Source organism: Pocillopora damicornis, chromosome 1 (assembly GCF_964200805.1).
Source record: "Pocillopora damicornis chromosome 1, jaPocDami1.2, whole genome shotgun sequence".
In the NCBI taxonomy this organism is placed as follows: Eukaryota; Metazoa; Cnidaria; class Anthozoa; order Scleractinia; family Pocilloporidae; genus Pocillopora; species Pocillopora damicornis.
Window position 1 is genome coordinate 840,055 of NC_142670.1, and position 21,962 is coordinate 862,016.

The window sequence follows — 21,962 nt, forward strand, 5'->3', positions numbered from 1 at the left end:
AAACGATGAAAAACTAGCAGAGGAATATTCTATTGCCGTTTACTCCGCGCGCAAGATTTCAAATGTAACTTTTACACAGTCTTGGGTTTGACCGTGTATAAACCATGAGGAATATTCTATTGTCGTTTACTATGTGGTTAAGATTTCAAATGTAACTTTGTAAACAGTCTTTACTTTAACTGTGTAATAACCATCGCCCTCGCGATGGCCAGAAAAACCATTTCCCTTCCTTTGCGAGCTAGTATTACAAAGTGTCAATTGCGGACAAGGAGCCTTTCAGTTTTGGCGCGAAAATATTCGTGACAAGTGATGCCGCTTGCTTGTCACGCAACACTCATACTCCCACGGTCTCTCTACAAAAGCAAGGATTACTCTACTCAGAAGACTTACACTGCGATTATAGAAATTTTGATAGGGGGTTTCTTGTCTGAGTGTTCTTATCTGCTGGTAGTACTTCCTCTCCCTCACTCGTTCATACCGAAAAACGTAAGATATTGCCACAGAACCACTACTTGAAGACGAAAAATAACTAACACGTTAATTTTTCCTTCTATATTTTATTTCAGTAAATAAACCTATTCGTGAAACCCGTGGGTAATACTATGCCACACTTTCTGACCGAGCTTTTGGCTGCCAACTAATAATAAATGCTTCTCTAAGTTTCTTTTCAGTAAATCTTTTAGCGACCTCACTGTCATTTCTCAAAAAGGTACGTATATTTTTCGAAATTCTCTACTTTCGCCAGTTTTATTTTTGGTAGAAAATTGATCTAACAAAACATTGTTTGTCTGTCTGGCGATAAAAAGGAAAATACCGTTTTGAGAACAGCAGAACTCTTTTCTTTTCCAAGAGAGAAAACGGGGCAAGCGCGAGGTGAACGCGTGGGGCGCAGAACATGACTATGTCGTGGTCCCCGCGCACGTCTCGCATTTCCCTACACTCGCGCGAGAAACGTAAAAAATGACAACTGTAGCCTGTAGGCTAGTGGTAACTCCACTGTAGTGATAAAACGCGTTCAGCTGGATTTTACTTTGTTTGGCATAACAAGGACCCTCTAGCTCCAAGGATATAATCATTCAATCTATAGGATAAAGAATAAGCTTTGAGTTGAGACAGTAAAGAATGCTATTGAGAAACTATAACCAACATTTATATGATATTCCCTACACTGTGAAGTAGAACGATTTTCTGCAATTCATATAGCTGATAAACTAAGTTGAACTATGAAGCATTTCAAGCTTTTTCGGTCCATGTGGTCTTCAAAAGGTTATAAGGTATTCAGGATAACACTGATTATCAAAGAAAACAACAAAGATGCTGGGGCTTGATTGGTTATCTACCACAGAATCGTAAAGAATTTCAGGTTTTGATGGGTTTTTTGGTGGAGGCACAACCATTGAAGGATTTCCAACACAATACTGCCCCACGAGAACCTTGGCAAGATACATGTGGCGCCCTCCATTACCACCAACCCCAGCGTATCCAACAGAGTATTGAGCGTCTCTGGCAAAATAAACACCACGTCCATAAGCCGTGCCTGAAAAAAAAAAGAATGCTCAATGTAGGGAAAAATATCAACAAAATCATACATTCAGTGAAGTTATTTGTTAGGAGAGAGGCAACTGTATTATTCTTCTCTTATTACAGCTTTTATTACCAATTTTTGGCTCCAAAGAGTGATTTGGCCTAAGCTCATGCAACGTCTGGGTGACTTGGTAGGACAGGTAGACAAATATATGAATAGAATTGTGGCCAAAACATCATTAGGCTTTTATAGTTAAGAGCAATCGCACTAAAATATTGCTTCAATGATCTTTTTTAACACACGAAGCTTTCGAAATGAATGATCCTTGCAGGATGTAGAAGGCGTGCCACATATTAACCATGTGAAAACCCTGCTCATCGTAGAGTCTGAAGCTCAATAGTATAGCGTTGAAAAATGAAATCTGAAGATCTGAGGTTCGATTCCTCACAAGTACTTGAAATTTTTCCTTAATCCCACCCCGTAGCTAGACGAGAAAACTTCTCCTCTATTTAAAATTTAACTGACTTACCATGAGCCCCACAGAAGCTCCTGTTGAATCCTTGTGTGTTGATATGGTTGATATTTTTAGCATCAGTCCCATGAAACAGCTGTCTTTCACTATTTCTTCCAGTATCTTTATCCATTTTCTGTTTTCGTACCATGTAAGACTGATACAGATGAGGATTCTGTACGCGTTCAATCCCCTGAATATTTAACGCACCGACTGTAGCTTGAAACTTACGTACCACATCCTGATACTCAGGGGAGCTTGGGTGCAGCGGTACTTTATGTACAGTGGAGTCATGGCTGGGCATTGGTGTCCAGTGCTTTGGCAGAGCAATTCCTACAGAAAGGACCAAAACGTTAGAATGTTGAAATGAAAACCCATCGACTGAAGTTAAATTTCAACATCCAAGAACATATTCAAGGTAAGACACATTCAAGATTATCAAGAAAGCTCAGTGGAGACATTTAAGGACAGCTTTTCTGAATATCCCCTTCCTGTGTTAAATGTTTATTACCTTAAACGTCCTCTGGGACATGAAATAGCTCTCAGTCCTTTCTTAAAGCTTATCGAAACATCCTCTTCAAAAGAAATGCATAGCAACTAACCTTCATCAGCACCCTTCACCTTTCTTGTCAGTGTTATTTGTTCACCAGACGTTTGTCCACGTCCAGAGTTTCTCTTCAAGTCGATAACAAACTCGTCTCCTCGTAGAGAAACTTGCACTGTGTGCTCGTCTTTGCTGTGGGCCAACTCAATCTTGGCATTTGCTTCCGGAGCGAACGCCAGTTTTATGCCACGTATTTCATAGCTCCACTCCACGTTCTTTGAAACCAACTTCGCTTGTTCTTCGTCCTTCTTCTTCTTCGTCCTCTCGTTGATCTCTTTCCAGATCTCCCCGACTATTCCAGAAACTTCGGTTGGTCCACCACGAACGACAATGCGATCAACGTCATCCTCAATTTCAAGTTTGACGTCACGGTCTTCAGCCTTTTTTCTCAGGATATCTTTCTGCTCATCGGAAAGCTGACTGACGATTTCATTTTCGACTTTTTGCGTTGTACAGGCGTCAGAGAAACCTTCCTTCAAAGATTCCACGGCTTTTCCCACGCTCACCTTGTCTTTGCCGATCACAGAAATTATTACAGAATGTTCATTACTTTGGCCTGGTGCCTGCCTACGTCCGCGTCTTCGGGTTTCCCTGACTACTGCATCCTCTGAGTCACTGTCTTCTTCAATACCTCGCACCAGTTGTTTCTTCTGCTCTTGTAGAAACTCCTGCATCATAGAGGCCTGGAACACGACCACTCTTACTTTTTTAATATTTTTACAGCGGGCAACGAATGCGTTTAGTGCTTTGAACGTCAGTTGGGCTGAGTCCGCTGCGGGCAAGCCGTATCCTCCTGTGCCAACACACGGAATTGAGATCGCTTGAAAGTTATTGGCGTCCGCAACGCGAAGACCCTCCTCCAAACATTGCTGGAGATGTTGCTTATCTGAGGAGCCTGGAATTATGTGAATAATATGAGGTACTCGTAAATTACCTCCGCTGGTCATTTTCGCTGTTCCAGGAGGCTGCTTTCCCAATTTGTTGCATTCTTGTTGCACAAGTGGACCACTCTGTCTTGCTATGGCTTTGCTTAGGTCTCCGGCATTATTCATGTTCATGTCCGTGCTGTTGATATTCATGATAGCGTCAGTGCTGTTCTCTTGCGTCAAATCACCATTTATCACCTCGATACTGAACGGGCTAGTTAAGGTTATGCGCTGAGCCACACCTACTTGTGGAGAAAACGAGTGCCTCTGATGTTCTTGCTGAAATGCCGACAGCATTGGAGACTCGAGGATTACGATCCTGACCTTGCGGACACTACGGAAGCTTCCACTAAAGTTTGTCAGGGCCTTAAATATCAGGCTGGCCGAGTCCACTGCAGAAACATGGAATGCACCAGTACCAACTGCGGGAATCGAAATGGATCTAAGACTATGTGTCTCTGCCAGCCGAAGACATCTTTCAACACACTGCTGGAGGTGGTCTTTATTATTCTTGTCTGGAATTAAGTGAATAATTTTCTGCGTAGGGAGATTTCCACTGCTGGTGATCAATGCGGTTCCACCTGATTGCTGTCCAAACTGCTTCAACTCAGTCTCAACCTGTGGCCCGGCTAGCTGTTTCACTGTCTGGCTCAACCTTCCAGCACTGTCCATATTCAAGTCTTTACTTGTCATATTCACTATGGCATCCGTAGTTTCCTGGGACAAGTCGCCCTGCAAGACTTCAATGCTTACACCCGATGTCTCCACCGTTTGCTTCCTTTTAAAGAATATTCTGCTTATAAAATTTTTGAAGCCAGAGGGGCTAGTCTCCCGAGTCAAATCACCATTAACCACCTCAACATTAAGAGGGCTAGTGAAGGTAAATGTCGTGATGGCAGAGTGACCAATGTGCTTGGGTTTCAGTTTTTCCATCTCTTGTTTGAAGGCAGCAGTTAATGCTTGATCTTGGTCAAACACGACAAATCGGATGTCCCGTAAATTAGAACCAGGGTTGGTTTTGCAGAAATTGACTGTTTCATCCAACATGATTCTCGAGGCTACATCGCGTGGGAAGCGCAGGTTTCCAGTCCCAATGACAGGAAATGAAATGGAGTTGGCTCCAAGCATTTCGCCTGTTTGCAGACACTTTAGAACGATGGCCCTTAGCGTCTACAAAAGATGAAATAGAAGTTGTTGAAAATCTTTTCGTTCCTATGTGATCTCAATAGCAATTCTCCACACTGTCTTCTGTACATTTCTTTTGAGTTTGGCACTTAAAGTTTGGCGTTAAGTCATGCAATATCCCCTTATTGGTATATTTTACTTCTTCCCGTCACCTTTCCGGTTGATAATGGATTGATAATAGGAGGAGAAAAAAAAATGACTGGTCACTCCTTAAAGAGTGACCTTAAAGAGGTAAAAAAAACTGACTCCCCTTCAAGCTATTTTTAGTTTTCTTGGAATTTGTTTTCCGGGGATCAAAGTTATCTGAAACTTGAATTTTGTTAACATTTTTCAGAGGATATTGAGAGGGCGCCATGCAGGATGTTCACACCAGAGAACATCAGGATCAGGATCAGGATCGAGGATGTTTGAATTATAACTTCACGGAAATTACCTTTAGTCCTAATTAATTCTTTCTTGGTAGTGAAAATTTCACATCTCATTTTGTTTTTTTTCTAGTAAGATCTTTGCTCTCACTCATTCTACAAAATTTCTGATTAAGATTTTCGAATGATACCAGAAACTGAAAGTTACTTTATGCAATAATTGTGTCGTTACATATACGATTGATCATTCCCGAAGAGAATGGTCCTGTTACGAAAGAACAACGAACCGACGCTATTTATTCTATTCCTTGCAATGACTGTGATAACGAGTATCGAACAGACCAAACGTCAGTTTGGTACACATTTGAAAGAGCATCAAAAAGCGGTTTTCTTTTATAAAGAAGAAAATTTAGCTTTATCGGAGCACACATGCCTAACCAACCCTACAATTCAGGGCGATAAGTCTAAAATTATCATTACTAATCGGCGTTACCACCAACGCCTTTGTTTGGAAGCCTGGCATATTAACTCCGTCCACGCTCCTCTAAATCGTGATAATGGCGGCTTACTTCCTGACGCCCATTTACACCTCGTTAGAAAAAAGGCGGCTGATTGGTGAGCGTATAAAGGGACCTCTGGTTGCAGCGTTTAGATCACCCCTGATGAAGGCATTAGACAGGAATGTCGAAATATTGGGTCTATGAATTGTAACTTCTCGGTTACATTCATTAAATCTTTAAACCAGAGTAGCATCAAACCATGTCTGACATGACGGAATGTTTGACGATAATCTACATCGGAAATAACATCAAATCGAGCCTGAACAGTCTTCAGTTGCTGTATGCTACAAGAGAATGGATAGGATTCGCCAGTCGGGCATCCGATATCGTTTAGGCTTTAATCAAATCTAAACAATAAGTACTCTTCAATGTATTTTCATTGTTTCTTACCGGCTCCCCTTCACCGTTGTTCCACTTACAACAGTTAGCGAGAATCACGTGACTGACCGAGGAAAAACCACCTGAGACAGTGATGTCACCAACGTTGGGGATTTTGGACTTGGCGCCACCGGTGTTAATGATTGCTTTATGGCATGCTCCTAGAGAACTGACAAGTACGTCAGCCTGGAAGACAAAACCAAAAAAATATTGTCAGTGCTTCATGAACTTCTTCAATATGGTTGACTGTAATCGTTATCAGACTTGGCACTTCTAATTAGAGAGGCGTTAAATAATGTAACCACACTCTATGAGCAGATGAGAGCTAAGTGAAGAACTGAAATCCATATAAGAGGAATGGTAAGTTTTTTAGTTCGGTGAAGAAATAAAGAAACATTTTTTTCGTCTTGTCCCATGCTCGTGGCCAGACGAAAAACATCTTTCTTTATTTCTTTACGGAGCTCAAAAACTGCCATCTCTATTGTTTCCATCTGCAAACATAACGCTATCGACATTGCTGATCCTAGCAGTATGCAGGAAGCGTGTTATATGAACCACGGCAAAAAAACATGCGTTCACTGTTAATTTTCCGAAATGGTGAATGACTGAGAAATTCGACATTAAACTGACATTTTCCGATATCGGAAAACGTGCGGCAAATTCATTGTTCACCCTCAGTAAAACTCAGGAAAAACACGAAGTTCATCGCAAGTTATCCAGCACCAGGAAAATACCAATGAATAGCCTGTTCACCTGAACGTTTTTCTATAGTTTTCCCGTGCGCGCGAACGCGGCATTTTCCAAGCGTTTTCCCACAGAATAACTAACGGTGAATGCCATGAAAACATGATGTTTGTCGATTGTTTTCCTGCTTCATGAAAACGCTAGTGTCCAGCTTGTTTTCCTGAACGTTATTTTATAATTTTCCCAAGCGCGCGAACGTTGCATTTGTCGAGCGTTTTCCTGCAGAATTGCAAACTGTAAATGCCAAAAAAACAAGAAGTTCGTCGATTGTTTTCCTACTCCACGAAAACGCCACTGATAGCTTGTTTTCCAGAACGTTTTTCTATAGTTTTTCCAAACGCGCGATTGCTGCATTTTCCAAGCGTATTCCCAGATAATTACTAATAGCATGAAAACATGATCTTTGTCGATTTTTTTTCCTGCTCCATGGAAACGCTAATGTATGGCTTGTTCAACCGAAAGTTTTTCTCTACTTTTCCCGAGTACGCGAACGATACTGTTCTCACAGAATTGCTAACGACGGTGATTAAGAAATGAAGATGTGTTGTTCGTCTCTTGTTTTCCTGCTCTATGGAAACACTTGTGAACAGCTTGCATTGTTTTCCTGTAGCTTTTTGTAGTTTAATTAAGCTTATTGAGTCATTTATCGTAATACACCTCCCTCACCGTGAAATCTCCGTGGCTCAGTGGTAGAGCATCGGAGCGCGGAATCCAAAGGTCTGAGGTTCGATTCCTCATGGGGACTCAAAAATTTTTTCTTTGTCCCACGCTCGTGACAAGACGAAAAATATCTTCCTTTAAAATCCATATATGTGCCAACAAGATCCTGTAAGGTATTTTCTTAAAATATTCTGCTGGTGTGAAGAAATCAGTGAGTCGATCTTACCTTCTCTTCCCCTATGTTTCCAGGTTTCCAAGACACTCTGTACCTTTGGGCTATTACCAGGGTAGACGAGTCAGTTCCAGTAGTGGTAGCGTGGTCATCCTCCGCATCATCTTCACTGTCGCCTGAAGTAGTAGAGGCTTCAAAAACAGATTTGACGCGCAGCTCCTCGTCCCTTCCTCCTCGACCTAAACTTTTCTGGACTTTTATGGCACAGTCTTGTTGTTTTTCCACCATTTTCACCAGCTGATCTCCTTTTCCATCGTCAAAGTATTTTCGAAGGCCTGGCTGTTTCACTTCAAAGGTTTTCAACTCAGTGGAATCCATCAGAGCGTCGAACTTCTCTCTAACACGTTTCAAACCCTCTCTGTCTCCAGAAATGATAAAATCATCATCTCCTTTTCCCTTTTTAATGCTCACTACAAAATCTTTTAGTTGAGTTTCTATGGTGTGTAGATCTTCTTGACGAAGCTCAAGGAGATACCTTCGCATAATATCAGACGTGCACACAAAACGATCTTCCCTAATACAATTGTTTTCAAGAAAGGTATTTAACTTCTTTATTACTTCGGTCACGTCATCACGAAACCCAGCTACGTGTGTATCGTTCCAGTTGTCCCTCCGGACACGGACAGCCGTTTGGCTCACCTCGCCACACAACTTCAGCCATTCAGATGACTTTAACAAGTGCTTGCTTTTCTCGTCCACTTGAACTTTCTCTTCCACCGTCAACTTGTTCACGAGCCCCGCCGCGTTGTTCGCATGCGCTGCTGATGATCCCACTATGGTGGCGTCTTTTTCAATAACGAAAACTGCTTCCACGTTGTTTCTTTCCAACTCACATTTGACAGTCTGAAGCCCCTCATCTGAGTTTAAAATTTCCAGGATGCTGTCGGATAAAGTTAGGTCCTTTTCAACCATGTCATTCATTTGTTCGTGGTACTTCATGGTTGCCTCAATAAACTGTGGCTGGGGACCTTCGAAATATATTTCTTCACCTTCACTATTAATCTTGATCTCCAACTCCTTGTTCTTTTCTTGGAGTTTCTCGGCAAATTTTATCTTCTTCAGCAAAATTAAGCGCTTCTCGGGAACATCTGCAAATTTCTTCTTCAAGTAAGTTTTTCTGGTCTCCTCGCGGTAGATTTCTTCCAACTTTGACTTCACCTTTTCCTCATTACTTTTCACGTCTGCTTCTAATGAAATGATCCTAGCAACATTTGAATCAGGAATAGTCTTGATCAGCGGGGGATCAACTCCCAAGCAGGTGCGAATGCTGGGAACTTTTGCTACCACGGCTTCCCAGAAATCCTTGTTGACCTGCACGTCGCACTTCGCAAACTTGCCGAGATAATTTTGTACTTGGTCAATGCATTCAGATTGCCATGAATCACTGTCATCTTCCCCACGGTACACTATTACAGCAATTTTGCTGTTGGGTTTCCAGGTGATTTCGCTCTTTTTTCCAGACAGTGAATTGTTCAGTTCAGCTTGGAATCCTGTAGACGTGACGTATTCCATAACATCGGGATCTACAGCTATGTGCAGCTGTTGTGCTTTGGCATCAGGTTTCTGGCTCACTCGAGATTCACTGGCCGCGGTTGCTGTAGCTCCTAAGTCACCGGAATCCTCCGCTCCGTCAACGTCTTCGTCTTCTAGAAACTCTCGGTAAGCTCTAATTGACAGCTGGGTTTGTTCAATCTCATAAGGTTTCTCTTCATGTCTGGTTAACACTCTTTCCATATCTATTGATTAAAGCGACTAGGTGTCAGGAATTTCCTTGAGGAAGTTGTTTGTCGTTTCACAACACTTCACGACACTTTAATTTGAGAGAGAGACGCACAGAGTAAGGACGATGGGGTTTTTGGGGCGGAGTAGATCAATCAATCAATCAATCAAACAATCGATCAATTCACGATCTAAATACTAATTCATCCTTCCTTAAGTCTAATGTGTAGCTCAAGTCTTAAATCGGGGCAATCAATATTTGCTACGTATGTTGGAGGATCAAATGTCGATTATTCGTACCTGAAGGAATTACACTATACTTATATTTTAGAGATCAATGAGTTACAAACCTTTTGCATCTTGAAACACAACCACAGCTCGACTACTTTCAGGAACATGGTGAACCTTCTCCACAGGACCCCCACCGTTTCCACGACTGTCAAAGTACAGTTCAATAAAATCATGGGTAATGTCTGAAAAGCCAGTGACAAGGATGCTTTTGCAAACCGGGACTTGTTCGATGGAAACCTTTGCATCATCCAGACGCTTCTCCTCGCATTTGGTCTTTATTTTCGTGAAATCTAAAGAAAACAGATCATATTCTCATCAAATGTTTGTCTTACGTGATCTCCACTTTTGGAGTCTTCCTGAAAGGAACAACACTCATTGAATTATATGTACTGTTCCCAAATAAATTGATTACATTGATCTGCATTAGTTTTATAGTTTAGAGAAGAAAATCGACATATCTTTAAATGGTGGGACACCTAAAATAAAGCATCTTAATTTTTCAGCTACTAATTAAGCATACAACAAGTTTAATCGATGAAAAGTTAATTTCATAGAATTTGAAGATAAGTTCGCTGCTTGAAACTGAGAGGATGAAACTGAGCCGGCGTGAGCTTTCATCCCTGATAACTCGCGAACAGATCAAAGAAGTACGATAAAGAAATTCCTGCTTACTCTCCAAGTTTAATTGAAAGGTACGTACCTTTGATTTCATCAGCCATGGTGACCAAGGCTTTTCCATTCTTCAGAATCTGTACGTCCTTAACCTCTTCCCCGCCACTCCTTGCCTCGATAAAGTTCACCAGTCCGTCCCGAGAGGTTTTTTCACTCAGCCCTTGAATGAATATTTTATTTCTTTCAAATTGAGACTGATCAGCAAGCCCCTCTTCCGCGACACTGGACATGCTCTGTGCTTGTCTAATCCCAGTTTGACCAGCATCTCTGTTACCACGTCGGTTTTGTGCCCTACCGCAGTCTCCCTGTCTGTGTTTGCTGGGTTTACTTTGTCTGAACTTCCCTGCATCCGAATCATCTAAAGAACTGCGGGTTTTACTGCTGAAAAGCTCCTTCAAGGATATTGGATGCTCCTGATTTTCATGAGAATCTCCTCCTCTTCCATTTCGTTGGTTCGGTTGTATTTGCATAAACTGAGAGTCATCTTTAGCATCTGAAAACTGATTGCTCTCCTGAAAATCTCCCGGAATTTGATGTTGCTCTTGGAAATTTCCACCCCGTCCCCCACCGTGTCCCCTACCCTTTTGCTTCGGTTTTGGTTTTGGTTTTGGTTTCGGTTTTGATTTTGGTTTTGGTGGAGGTCCTCGACCGCCTTGACCTCCACCTCCCATTCCTTTAGGTTTTGTAATCAATGGCTTTCTTTCAGCTGGACTTTTAAAAACGTCCGCAGGATTCTCCATATCTTGAAACTCTTGTAGGTTTTGACGTGCTCTTTCCAGATTTCCTTTCACGTCATCTCGACAGAGAACTCTCTTGATAAGAAGTGGTGGCAAACAACTGAATTCCTCTTCCAGTTGTTTTGATTTTCGTTCAAATTCTCCTGGGTCTTCCTCTTCCTTCTCCAGCCCTTCTTGCTTGTTCTTGTCGACATCAGATGAAAAACCTAACACCTTATCAACATTCTTCTCAACTGTTTCACGAACTCCGTCATCCCCTTTTTCAACAAAGTCACTAACATTAAAAGAACCAAGATCTTCATTTCCTTCTTCTCCTTGTTGTTGTTTTTGTTCTTTTTCTTCTTTTTCCTCTTCCTCTTTTTCTTCTCCTTTCTCTTCTTCTTTCTCCTCTTCTATTTCTTCTTCTTTTTCCTCGTCTTTCTCTTCTTTTTCTTCTTCTCCTTCTTTTTCTTCTTCTCCTTCTTTTTCTTCTTCTCCTTCTTTTTCTTCTTCTCCTTCTTTTTCTTCTTCTCCTTCTTCTTCTTCTTCTTCTCCTTCTTTTTCTTCTTCTTTCTCTCCTTCTTCTTCTTTATTTTCTTCTTCTTCTTCATCTTCGCTGTCTGTGAATGATAAAGTGAGGGACCAGTCAGTATTTACCAATGGTGGCCTACATACATGTTATACATGTTATACCTCTCAAAGCCAACTAACAAAAAAAAAAAAAAAGAAATACAACTAATTTACAAGCGCCCCAAAATCAGTGAAGGTGATAATACAGGATTCTCTTCCCTCCTCTTTCCCCAAAAGTCAGTTAAGTTGATAATTTACGATTTTCTTCCCTCCTCCTTCCCCCCACCCCCACTGGAAATTTCTCCTTACCACCCTGCGTTTCAAATGGCCCTGTGGCTTTTTCCGCCATTACCGTACACGATCTCGCTACAGTGAGGGTCGCCCACTGACTTTCTATGGGAATGCCTCTTCGAACTTACAATACAACGTTTCATTACACTGAGAAATTCAACGTAACAATCTTAACGTTAGAGAGACGAATAGATGTTATGAGGAGCAAAACCAACGATTCGAGTGGGGTTAGATAAATTATGCCGGTGTAATTTGGGGCATGATACTATAGTTAGAGCATCGAACATAATGCCAGCATAATGTCTAAACTTATGAAAAAATCCCTTGATTTTACAGTTCAACAAGAGATAAATTCTTTAGCCTGAGTAAAGTCAAAAGTGATCCCGCTTTTCCTGTTTGAACTTTAGGAATTCGAATGTTCTGATCTGAACTAAGCCTTTTACTCTCAACAAGTTTTACCTGTTAGTGACAGGAATGGTGGGCGGGGTTGAGGAGCTCTTAAAAACTAAGCTGTCATTACGAATTACTGAACTGAGCGTAAAGGAAACAAGTAAGCTTAATGCCATGGTATTTTCAAGGGTGACGCTCAAAAGTATAATGCTCAAATATTTTAGTATAATTTATCCGACCCTTGATTAAAATAGAGAGCACAACAACTCGTGGGCATTTCATTCCGAGATCAAGAGATTGAAGATATCTTGATATGCCTGAATAAAGAAAACAGCATCTCCATGCGTCTTCTTCATTTTTGAGTTATTTAAAAGAAAAAAAACTAGAACCCGTGAGCAGGGTAACTGGGATACCTGGATGGTACTGGATCCTTGGGATCAAGTATAGTGATACTACAGGTGTCGGACTAGTATATTGAAATAGTAAGCTTAAGTCTGGCCAAGGGCATACACCTATTTCAAAAAAGGTTGTCATCAGGCGATAGGTGAAAGGTCATTCCAAGACGGAAAGGAATCATGGGTATGCAACTCAGTAAATAGCTCTTGCCGAGTGTTCTACATTTGTTTTTTTAACTGAATGAAAGTTTTTCTGTAAAGTATTCTTTTAAAAACAGAGCTTATAAAATATGAACCTTCCCTAGTCTTATTTTGAAAAGCTGTGATCTTATGATCTAAATCATGTTGAACTGAGTTTCTACAGGCTTCCTTATTAGCTTGGACTTGGGATATAATCTTATCTTTGCGTGCAGGATCCACTATTTTATACCATCCTGCTCTGCCAGAAAAAAGGTTTTCTATTTCTTCAGTATTCAATGAGATATACCATTCTGCTCTTTTTTCATTTTGTGCAGAATTGTGCGAGTAAAAGCATTCTGCTCTCTTTTGTTTTTGTGCTGTATCCAGTGATTTATACCAAATTGCTCTGCTAGACATTACCTTTTGTCCTCTAGCATTTGACAAATTAGTTGAACAACATATAAATTTAATACAATATTCTACATCTTAACTATGAAATTGTTTTTTAACAATATCCACTAATGACTGAATAAGAAAATCTGTCATTCATTTTTTCAAATATATCAAGTGTGCCATTAGGAATGAATCTTATAATATAGTACTTAAAACTTGTTCATTTTGTTTTTATATCATTGTGCTTCGCGTCGTGGTTTCCTACGCTTATCTCGTGTTCTCCAAACATCCTGCGTGTTTACATCAGGCTATGTAAACACGGAAACCATTTTACATTTCTTCAATATTTTTGGTTATAGCTATTCGCCAACACACACAATCGACCAGAAAATACCCGTGAGTGAGTTAATTTGACAATTTGGTCATTTTCCACGTAAGAACTCTTTCCTTTTGTTAAAATGTTGACATCACTTACAATGTTTCAATTAATCCACCCACGCCAACTGAAATAACTCTTGTATGCATAATATGCTTATGACATATTTAGCGAGCCTTTTTTTATTGAAAGCACACGGTTCATTTAATGGAATTATTTTTTTCCCGCCTATTTTACATTTTCCATTGCGGGAAATAATTTTTTTCTGCTTCTAGCTGATTAAAGCAAGCTCAGACAGAAAAATTTTTTTCCTGATGTTGATATCGATTTGTTTGTGTAACAGACTGTCTAGAAATGCTGAATTGATAGTGGGTGAAAATAATTACACTCGTGTTATGACTTCCGGTTTAAGTCGAGCACATAACATGGGGGATGTCCCTCCGATGAGTAAAGGAAATAAATGCTTTTCGGATTGTGATTTATCAATCAGTAACTTTGAAGACTCTATCATCTCAAGAGACGTAATTCCTTGATTGTGAAGTTTTTAGATACTCTGTTTCTTTAGAGTTTGCTTGCATCAGAAATTTACAAGTGCAAACAATTGCCTCCGGATGCTTCGACCCTTCGAGATTGCTGTGCTTAATTTTTAGCAAATTTGTCAAATCGCGCACATTGAGGCAATAAGCAACAATTGTTCTTTCAAGTTATTTCTTGAACTAAAATTATCACAAGAGTTCGATAAATGTGCGAAGTCATGATCACAAGCCCTAGTGCAGTGGTGCGTAAATACAACTTCTACGATATGCGAGCTAAAAATGTCTCAATCGGTCGCTTTAACGCAAGATTACGTTCTAAATCCATTTATAAGAAATCTTATGGTAAAATTTCCGCACATTCCCATCCTATTGTAAAACAAATCTGTTTTCCCAAGGCAATGTATTGTTTTTGCATTGTTTCTCTCTCCAAGAACTGAATGCATAATGTAGTATGGGGCTGTGCGGAAATTTTACCAATCTTATACCTAAAAGAAGAGGTACAAAATCTTCTGTCAAACAATCACGAGTGCAAACGCTCGTATAAGTACACAAGAATATTATCGGTTTGTTTTGAATTTACATTCATTGCAAATTGCAATGAAGCATCCTTACCGTAATATGAGTCTTCGTCAAATTGCAAACAATTGCCTCCGGATGCTTCGACCCTTCGAGATTGCTGTGCTTAATTTTTAGCAAATTTGTCAAATCGCGCACATTGAGGCAATAAGCAACAATTGTTCTTTCACGTTATTTCTTGAACTAAAATTATCACAAGAGTTCGATAAATGTGCGAAGTCATGATCACAAGCCCTAGTGCAGTGGTGCGTAAATACAACTTCTACGATATGCGAGCTAAAAATGTCTCGATCGGTCGCTTTAACGCAAGATTACGTTCTAAATCCATTTATAAGAAATCTTATGGTAAAATTTCCGCACATTCCCATCCTATTGTAAAACAAATCTGTTTTCCCAAGGCAATGTATTGTTTTTGCATTGTTTCTCTCTCCAAGAACTGAATGCATAATGTAGTATGGGGCTGTGCGGAAATTTTACCAATCTTATACCTAAAAGAAGAGGTACAAAATCTTCTGTCAAACAATCACGAGTGCAAACGCTCGTATAAGTACACAAGAATATTATCGGTTTGTTTTGAATTTACATTCATTGCAAATTGCAATGAAGCATCCTTACCGTAATATGAGTCTTCGTCAAATTGCAAACAATTGCCTCCGGATGCTTCGACCCTTCGAGATTGCTGTGCTTAATTTTTAGCAAATTTGTCAAATCACGCACATTGAGGCAATAAGCAACAATTGTTCTTTCACGTTATTTCTTGAACTAAAATTATCACAAGAGTTCGATAAATGTGCGAAGTCATGATCACAAGCCCTAGTGCAGTGGTGCGTAAATACAACTTCTACGATATGCGAGCTAAAAATGTCTCGATCGGTCGCTTTAACGCAAGATTACGTTCTAAATCCATTTATAAGAAATCTTATACCTAAAACAAGAGGTACAAAATCTACTGTCAAACAATCACAAGTGCAAACGCTGGTATAAGTACACAGGAATATTATCGGTTTGTTTTGAATTTACATTTATTGCAAATTGCAATGAAGCATCCTTACCGTAATATGAGTCTTCGTCAGCCATTGTTGATGAGGCACGAGCTTGAAACTTGACCTTGATGACTTGAGGAATTGGCGAATGCTGAAATAGAAAAAAGAGAGACCTTTGTAGCTTCTTACTCAAAGACTACAATGAAAATGAAAACAGTAGAAAGTAAGAGTATGATGCAGTTTCAATCACAAATATCTTAAGTTTGCTATGAATCACGGAAGGCAGCTTCATCTCTAAAGCTGTAGAAGATTTTGTCTTTTTATCAAGTAGTTAACACTAGCAGTCGTACATCATTTTTGAGGGCTTTTGAGGAGAATTAATTCCTTGCATTTTCTAGGACAAAGCCAGAAAATTGTTCAGCTCGCGAGAACTTCAGTTAGTTGATAAATCCCTGAAAATTGTGAGAAATTATTACAACAAGATGATTTACAAGGAATCCAGAAAACTCACCGTCAATCTTTACAGTTTTCAAGCGAGGATTCCTCTTCCTTTCCCGACAGAAACGCTGTCATAAAATAACTCATTCGTATGCATTGCACTTTTAATTTGCATGAAACCGTACTTCCGGCTTTCTTGGGAACCGTTAGGGGTTAAAGAGGCTTGGGGGGAAGCCAAATTAAGACTTTCCTTTCCGGGTGTTTCGTGTGAATCCAGTTATTTTCAGCAATTTGTTTTTTAAGACACAGAGACTGACAAAACAGCACAATCAAATTTCACTTTCTTATAAACAGGAAATTAATTAGATGTGAGCGAAATGGGTAACATCATCACAAGACGAGAACTGGCATTGTGGTAGCCAAACCTATGTACTGCGTGATCTGAAATAAACATAGGCATGCATCGCGAGAAAAACGATTAAACGTTTACTTATCATTATAGTTGGGATTACGTCATTTTTGTTGCATGAACAGGTTTTAATTAGTCGAAGAAGATGTTTTGAAGAGCTCGCGCAGGAAATGTTTCGCCGGTCGAACCAAGATTGTTACCTAAAATAATTGTCGTTTTCTTATACGATTTAGAAAAAAGAGAAAACGATCCTGTTCATTTGAGGCTTTTTATATTTGAAAGTTTAAGCCCGAACTTAATATCCGGAAAGAATTTATTGAACACAGAGACCTTAAATTAATGGATCGATGGAATATTTCGGACACATCCCGGAACTCGAAAGATGATTGGCACAGATTTGCTGTGTCCTGTGACGTCATTTCGACTTGATTGCGATGCGTTGGTTCCCAGTTTGTCAGAAGCGCTGTTGCTAGGCTTACAAGCATTAGCAGAAGTATAGAGATAGGATTGGTAACCAGTCAAAGAAGAAGAAAAAAGTTCTGATAATCGTGTGGAAATGGATATCGATAGACAGTACAATGCATCTAGATGGTAAAAACAAATGGGCCTGTAGTTTGTAAAAATTCCTAAATTCTTAGTATCCCACAAAGAAAATGAGGTGCTTTAAACTGAAACTTTCATGGACAGATGATATTCCTAAGGCCACCCAGTGATTTTTCTGAATGGGCTTTTAGTGACTTACCGAGCGATTTTACCCCCTAGTCGGCTCTACTAACTTTGAATATTTCCTTCATACTTTGCGAAATTTTGCTGAGTGTCTCTGTCACGCCACTGTGTTTACGCTTGGCAAGAATGACACCTGCACACGTGATCAACAACTTAACGTCAGTAAATTTGGCGAATCTCTTGAGATTGATGAGCTGTGTTTCAGAGAGCTTAACAACATCTTTGTGTTCAATCTTTTGAATTGTGAAGGCGTCTGCGAGACCTTTTCGAAGTACCTCTTTTAACAGCGATCTTTGTGGGGCCAGCGAGTTATATTTTTATTTTGTCCTCATTTGCGGATCTGGCCTGAAATCATGTGCCACAAGGGGCTTCTTTGCGGGTGACTCTTTTCGCTGTTGCTCTAAAGACCTGACTTGTAGGAATCTATACTTGTGTGTGAATTGCACAACCCCTTTTGTTAATGTGGATAGCGTTGTTTTCTTGAACATTTTGCGGCTTAGCAAGCGACATGCTTTTGGTGTTTGGATGACCGTCCCGAGAAAAGATCATCTGAAAGTCAAACACAATATCAGGAACACCGCACAATTTATTACTACATAAAGTCGAGTACGCCTGGAAGCTAACGAAATACACAGAGTCGAGGCTCACCAAAAAGCTGTCGTGTGAGATAGTTTGTAAATACGAATGTGGCATTTTTAATTTAACTGCAGTTCTTGCAAAGTCTTGTCACACTGGCCGTCTTCACAGCCGCTCTTTTGAGACATTTCTGAAATGATGAAAAACGATGAAAAACCAAGAGAGGAATATTCTATTGTCGTTTACTCTGTTTACTCTCTCAAGACTCCTAATGTAACTTTTAAATATTCTTACCTTAAAAGTTAAGTTATTGACATTTTAGCAAAGCTTGTTCCGTGAACCTTTCGATAATAACTGATTTAACTTAAATCAAGCCTCCCTAAGTGTATATACTCTGTAAAACTCGCCCAATTTTAGAGGTAAAATATTGTTCTTGTGGTCTTAATAAAAGAAGGATGTGACGACCGTCACGCTGAGCCTGTGTAAAAGTGATGCGTGACTGACTCTCCTAAAAAACTTTCCTTCATATACGATCAGATAGCCTTGTGAAGACAGCAAACAAAAATGAAATAATTAGATAGGTTGCTGCACTACAATTAATCAGCAAGCGATGGCAGAGTATCAACTTAAATATCAAATATCAACGCTAGCGCTGATAGCAAGATTTAGCAGCAGTGCCGGTGAAGTCAAGAAGTCAAAGGTCAAAATATGTCTCATAATAATATTCCCCTTGCAAAGCAATTATTACATAGATATCTAGAGATTTCTCTTATAATTCCAGAATCGGTCACAATAGTATTATTACTACAGAGGTGAATCATCACACGATATCAAACTACGTATACAAATACACTTAAATTTGTTTTGAAAATGGTGGATGAATGACTATATGTTTTTTGCCTGAATTTACCTGTGAAAAGCGGATTTCTTTTGAGGCTGGCAGAAACAGATAGGGACCGCTTTAAAGCCGAGAAGGAGTAAGATTGGAATCAAAAGATTCCCTTCCTTTTCAAGCTAGTATTAAAAAGTGTCAACTATTCAGTTTTGGCGCGAAAATATTCATGACGAGAGATGCGCTTGCTTGTCGCGCAACATTTATAGTCGCACACTCTCTCTTCAAAAACAAGGGTTACACTACTCGGAAGACTTAAACTGCAATTATAGAAATTTTGATAGGAGGTTCTCGACTGAGTGTTCTCATCTGCTGGTAGGACTTACTCTCTCACCAAGCTTTTGGCTGCCAATTAAATAATAAATGCTTCTCCAAGTTTCTTTCCAGTGAATCTTTTGCACCATAAATCAACTGTCATCGTAGCGACTTCACTGTCATTTCCCATTAAGCGCAGCAAAAAGGTACGCATGTTTCGAAATTCTCTACTTTCGCAAGTTTTATTTTGCGTAGTAAATTGATGAAACAAGATATTGTTTGTCAATTTGGCGACAAAAATGAAATACCGTCATAAAAACTTAACTGAAGAACAGTAGAACTCTTTCTAGTGAACATGTTACTCCATAACTTAACTGTCATCGTAGCGACTTCACTGTCATTTCTAATTAAGCTCAGCAAAAAGGTACGCATGTTTTTTGCAATTATCTACTTTCGCCAGTTTTCTTGGGTAAAAAATTGATGCAAAAAAAAATTATTTGTCAATCTGGCCATAAAAAAGAAAATACCGTTGTGAAAACTTAACTGGAGAACAGCAGAATTCTTTGCTTTTCCAAGCGAGGAAATTGGAAAATTTAATTAATTAGCTCATTTCAATTTATAGAATGAAGAATAAGCTTTGAGTTAAGACAGTAAAGAATGCTATCGAGAAACTATTACCAACATTTATATGATGTTCCCTACACTGTGAAGGAGAACGATTTTCTGCAACTTATATATCTAATAAACTAAGTTGAACTATAAAACTATTTTAAGCCTTTTTGGCCTTTAACTCTGTCGTTTTCTGAGTAAAATGTCCATGTAGTCATGAAAAGGTTATAAGGTATTCAGGGTAACACTGATTATCAAAGAAAACGACAAATTTGCTGGGGCTTGATTGGTCATCTACCACAGAATCGTAGAGAATTTCAGGTTTAGATGGATTTTTTGGTGGAGGCACAATCATTGAAGGATCTCCAACACAATACTGCCCCACGAGAACCTTCGCAAGGTACATGTGACGAACTCCATGACCACCACCCCCAGCGAATCCAACAGAGTATTTAGCGTCTCTAGCGAAATAAACACCACGTCCATAAGCCGTGCCTGAAAAAAAAAAAAGAATGCTCAATTCAGAGAAAAAGTACCAAAAAAATCATACATTCGATGAAGTTCTTTGTTATGAAAGAGGCAATTGCATTATTCTTCTATTACTACAGCTTTTATTACCAATTTTTGGCTCCAAAGAGTGATTTGGCCTGAGCTCATGCAACGTCTGGGTGACTTGTTAGGACAGGTAGACAAATATATGAATAGAATTGTGGCCAAAACACCCCTAGTCTAGCCAAAAAATGTCTTTAACTAGTTAAGAGCAATCGCTCTAAAATATTGCTTCGATGCTCTTTTTTAACACACGAAGCTTTCTAAATTAATGATCCAAGCAGTATGTGGAAGGCGTGCCAGACATTACCCACGTGAAAACCCTGCTCATCATAGAGTCTGCAGCTCAATAGTAGAGCGTTGAACAAGGAAATCTGAAGATCTGAGGTTCGATTCCTTACAAGTACTTGAAATTTTTCCTTAATCTCACCCCGTAACTATACGAGAAAACTTCTCCTCTATAAAAAATTTAACTGACTTACCATGAACCCCACAGAAGCTCCTGTTGAATCCCTGTGTGTTGATATGGTTGATATTTTTAGCATCAGTCCCATGAAACAGCTGTCTTTCACTATTTCTTCCAGTATCTTTATCCATTTTCCGTTTTCTTACCATGTACGACTGATACAGATGAGGATTCTGTATCCATTCAATCTTCTGAACTTTTGACGCACCGGCTGTGGCCTCAAACCTACCCACGACAGCTTGATACTCAAGGGAGCCTGGGAGCAGTTGTACTTTATGTACAGTAGAGTCATGCCCGGGCATTGGTACCCAGTACTTTGGCAGAGCAATTCCTGGAGAAACGACCAAGAGGTTAGAATGTGAAAACCCATCAACTGATGTTAAACTTCAACATCCAAGTATATTTTTCAGGTAAGACACATGCCAGATCACCAAGAAAGCTTGAGAGACATTTTAGGACAGCTTTTCTGAACATCCCCAACCTGTATTACATGTTTATTACCTTAAACGTTCTCTGGGACATGAAATAGTTCTCGTCAATAGAGATAAATAGCAACTAACCTTCATCAGCACCCTTCACCTTTCTTGTCAGTGTTATTTGATCACGAGACGTTTGTCCACGTCCAGAGTTTCTCTTCAAGTCGATGACAAACTTTTCTCCACGTAGAGAAACTTGCACTGTGTTCTCGTCTTTGCTGTGGGCTAACTCAATCTTGGCATTTGCTTTCGGAGCGAATGCCATTTTTATGCCTTGTATTTCATAGCTCCACTCTATGTTCTTTGAAACCAACTTCGCTTGTTCTTCGTCCTTCTTCTTCTTCGTCCTCTCGTTGATCTCTTTCCAGATCTCTCCGACTATTCCAGAAACTTCGGTTGGTCCACCACGAACGACAAAGCGATCAACGTCATCCTCAATTTCAAGTTTGACGTCACGGTTTTTGGCCTTTTTTCTCAAGATATCTTTCTGCCTATCGGAAAGCTGACTGACGACGTCACTTTCGACTTTTTCCGTTGTACAAGCGTCAGAGAAACCTTTCTTCAAGGACTCCACGGCTTTTCCTACGCTCACTTTGTCTTTACTGATCACAGAAACTCTTACAGAATGTTCATTACTTTGGCCTGGTGCCTGCCTACGTCCACGTCGTCGGGTTTGCCTGGTTACTGTATCCTCTGAGTCACTGTCTTCTTCAAAACCTTGCACCGGCTGTTTCTTCTGCTCTTGTAGAAACTCCTGCATTATAGAGGCCTGGAACACGACCACTCTT

At 39.9% G+C, this 21,962-nt stretch overlaps 2 protein-coding genes across 2 annotated transcripts; both read right to left on the bottom strand.

Annotated features, from left to right (window-relative positions):
* Positions 1-541: 541 nt before the first annotated feature.
* LOC113669448 (protein mono-ADP-ribosyltransferase PARP14-like) lies at positions 542-16,408 on the bottom strand. The gene is made up of 9 exons (XM_089206987.1): positions 16,290-16,408; positions 15,848-15,929; positions 10,401-11,708; positions 9,760-9,990; positions 7,685-9,426; positions 6,067-6,240; positions 2,639-4,736; positions 2,055-2,369; positions 542-1,537 (listed from the first exon to the last, which is right to left on the bottom strand). Exons 2-9 carry the CDS (start codon positions 15,870-15,872, stop codon positions 1,260-1,262), a joined length of 6,171 nt encoding a protein of 2,056 aa, XP_089063113.1. The 5' UTR covers positions 15,873-15,929; positions 16,290-16,408; the 3' UTR covers positions 542-1,259.
* Positions 16,409-19,295: 2,887 nt separating this feature from the next.
* On the bottom strand, positions 19,296-21,934 carry LOC149051213 (protein mono-ADP-ribosyltransferase PARP14-like). Its single transcript, XM_089207277.1, has 3 exons — positions 21,259-21,934; positions 20,715-21,029; positions 19,296-20,178 (listed from the first exon to the last, which is right to left on the bottom strand). Exons 1-3 carry the CDS (start codon positions 21,932-21,934, stop codon positions 19,898-19,900), a joined length of 1,272 nt encoding a protein of 423 aa, XP_089063403.1. The 3' UTR covers positions 19,296-19,897.
* Between the last annotated feature and the right edge of the window lie 28 nt (positions 21,935-21,962).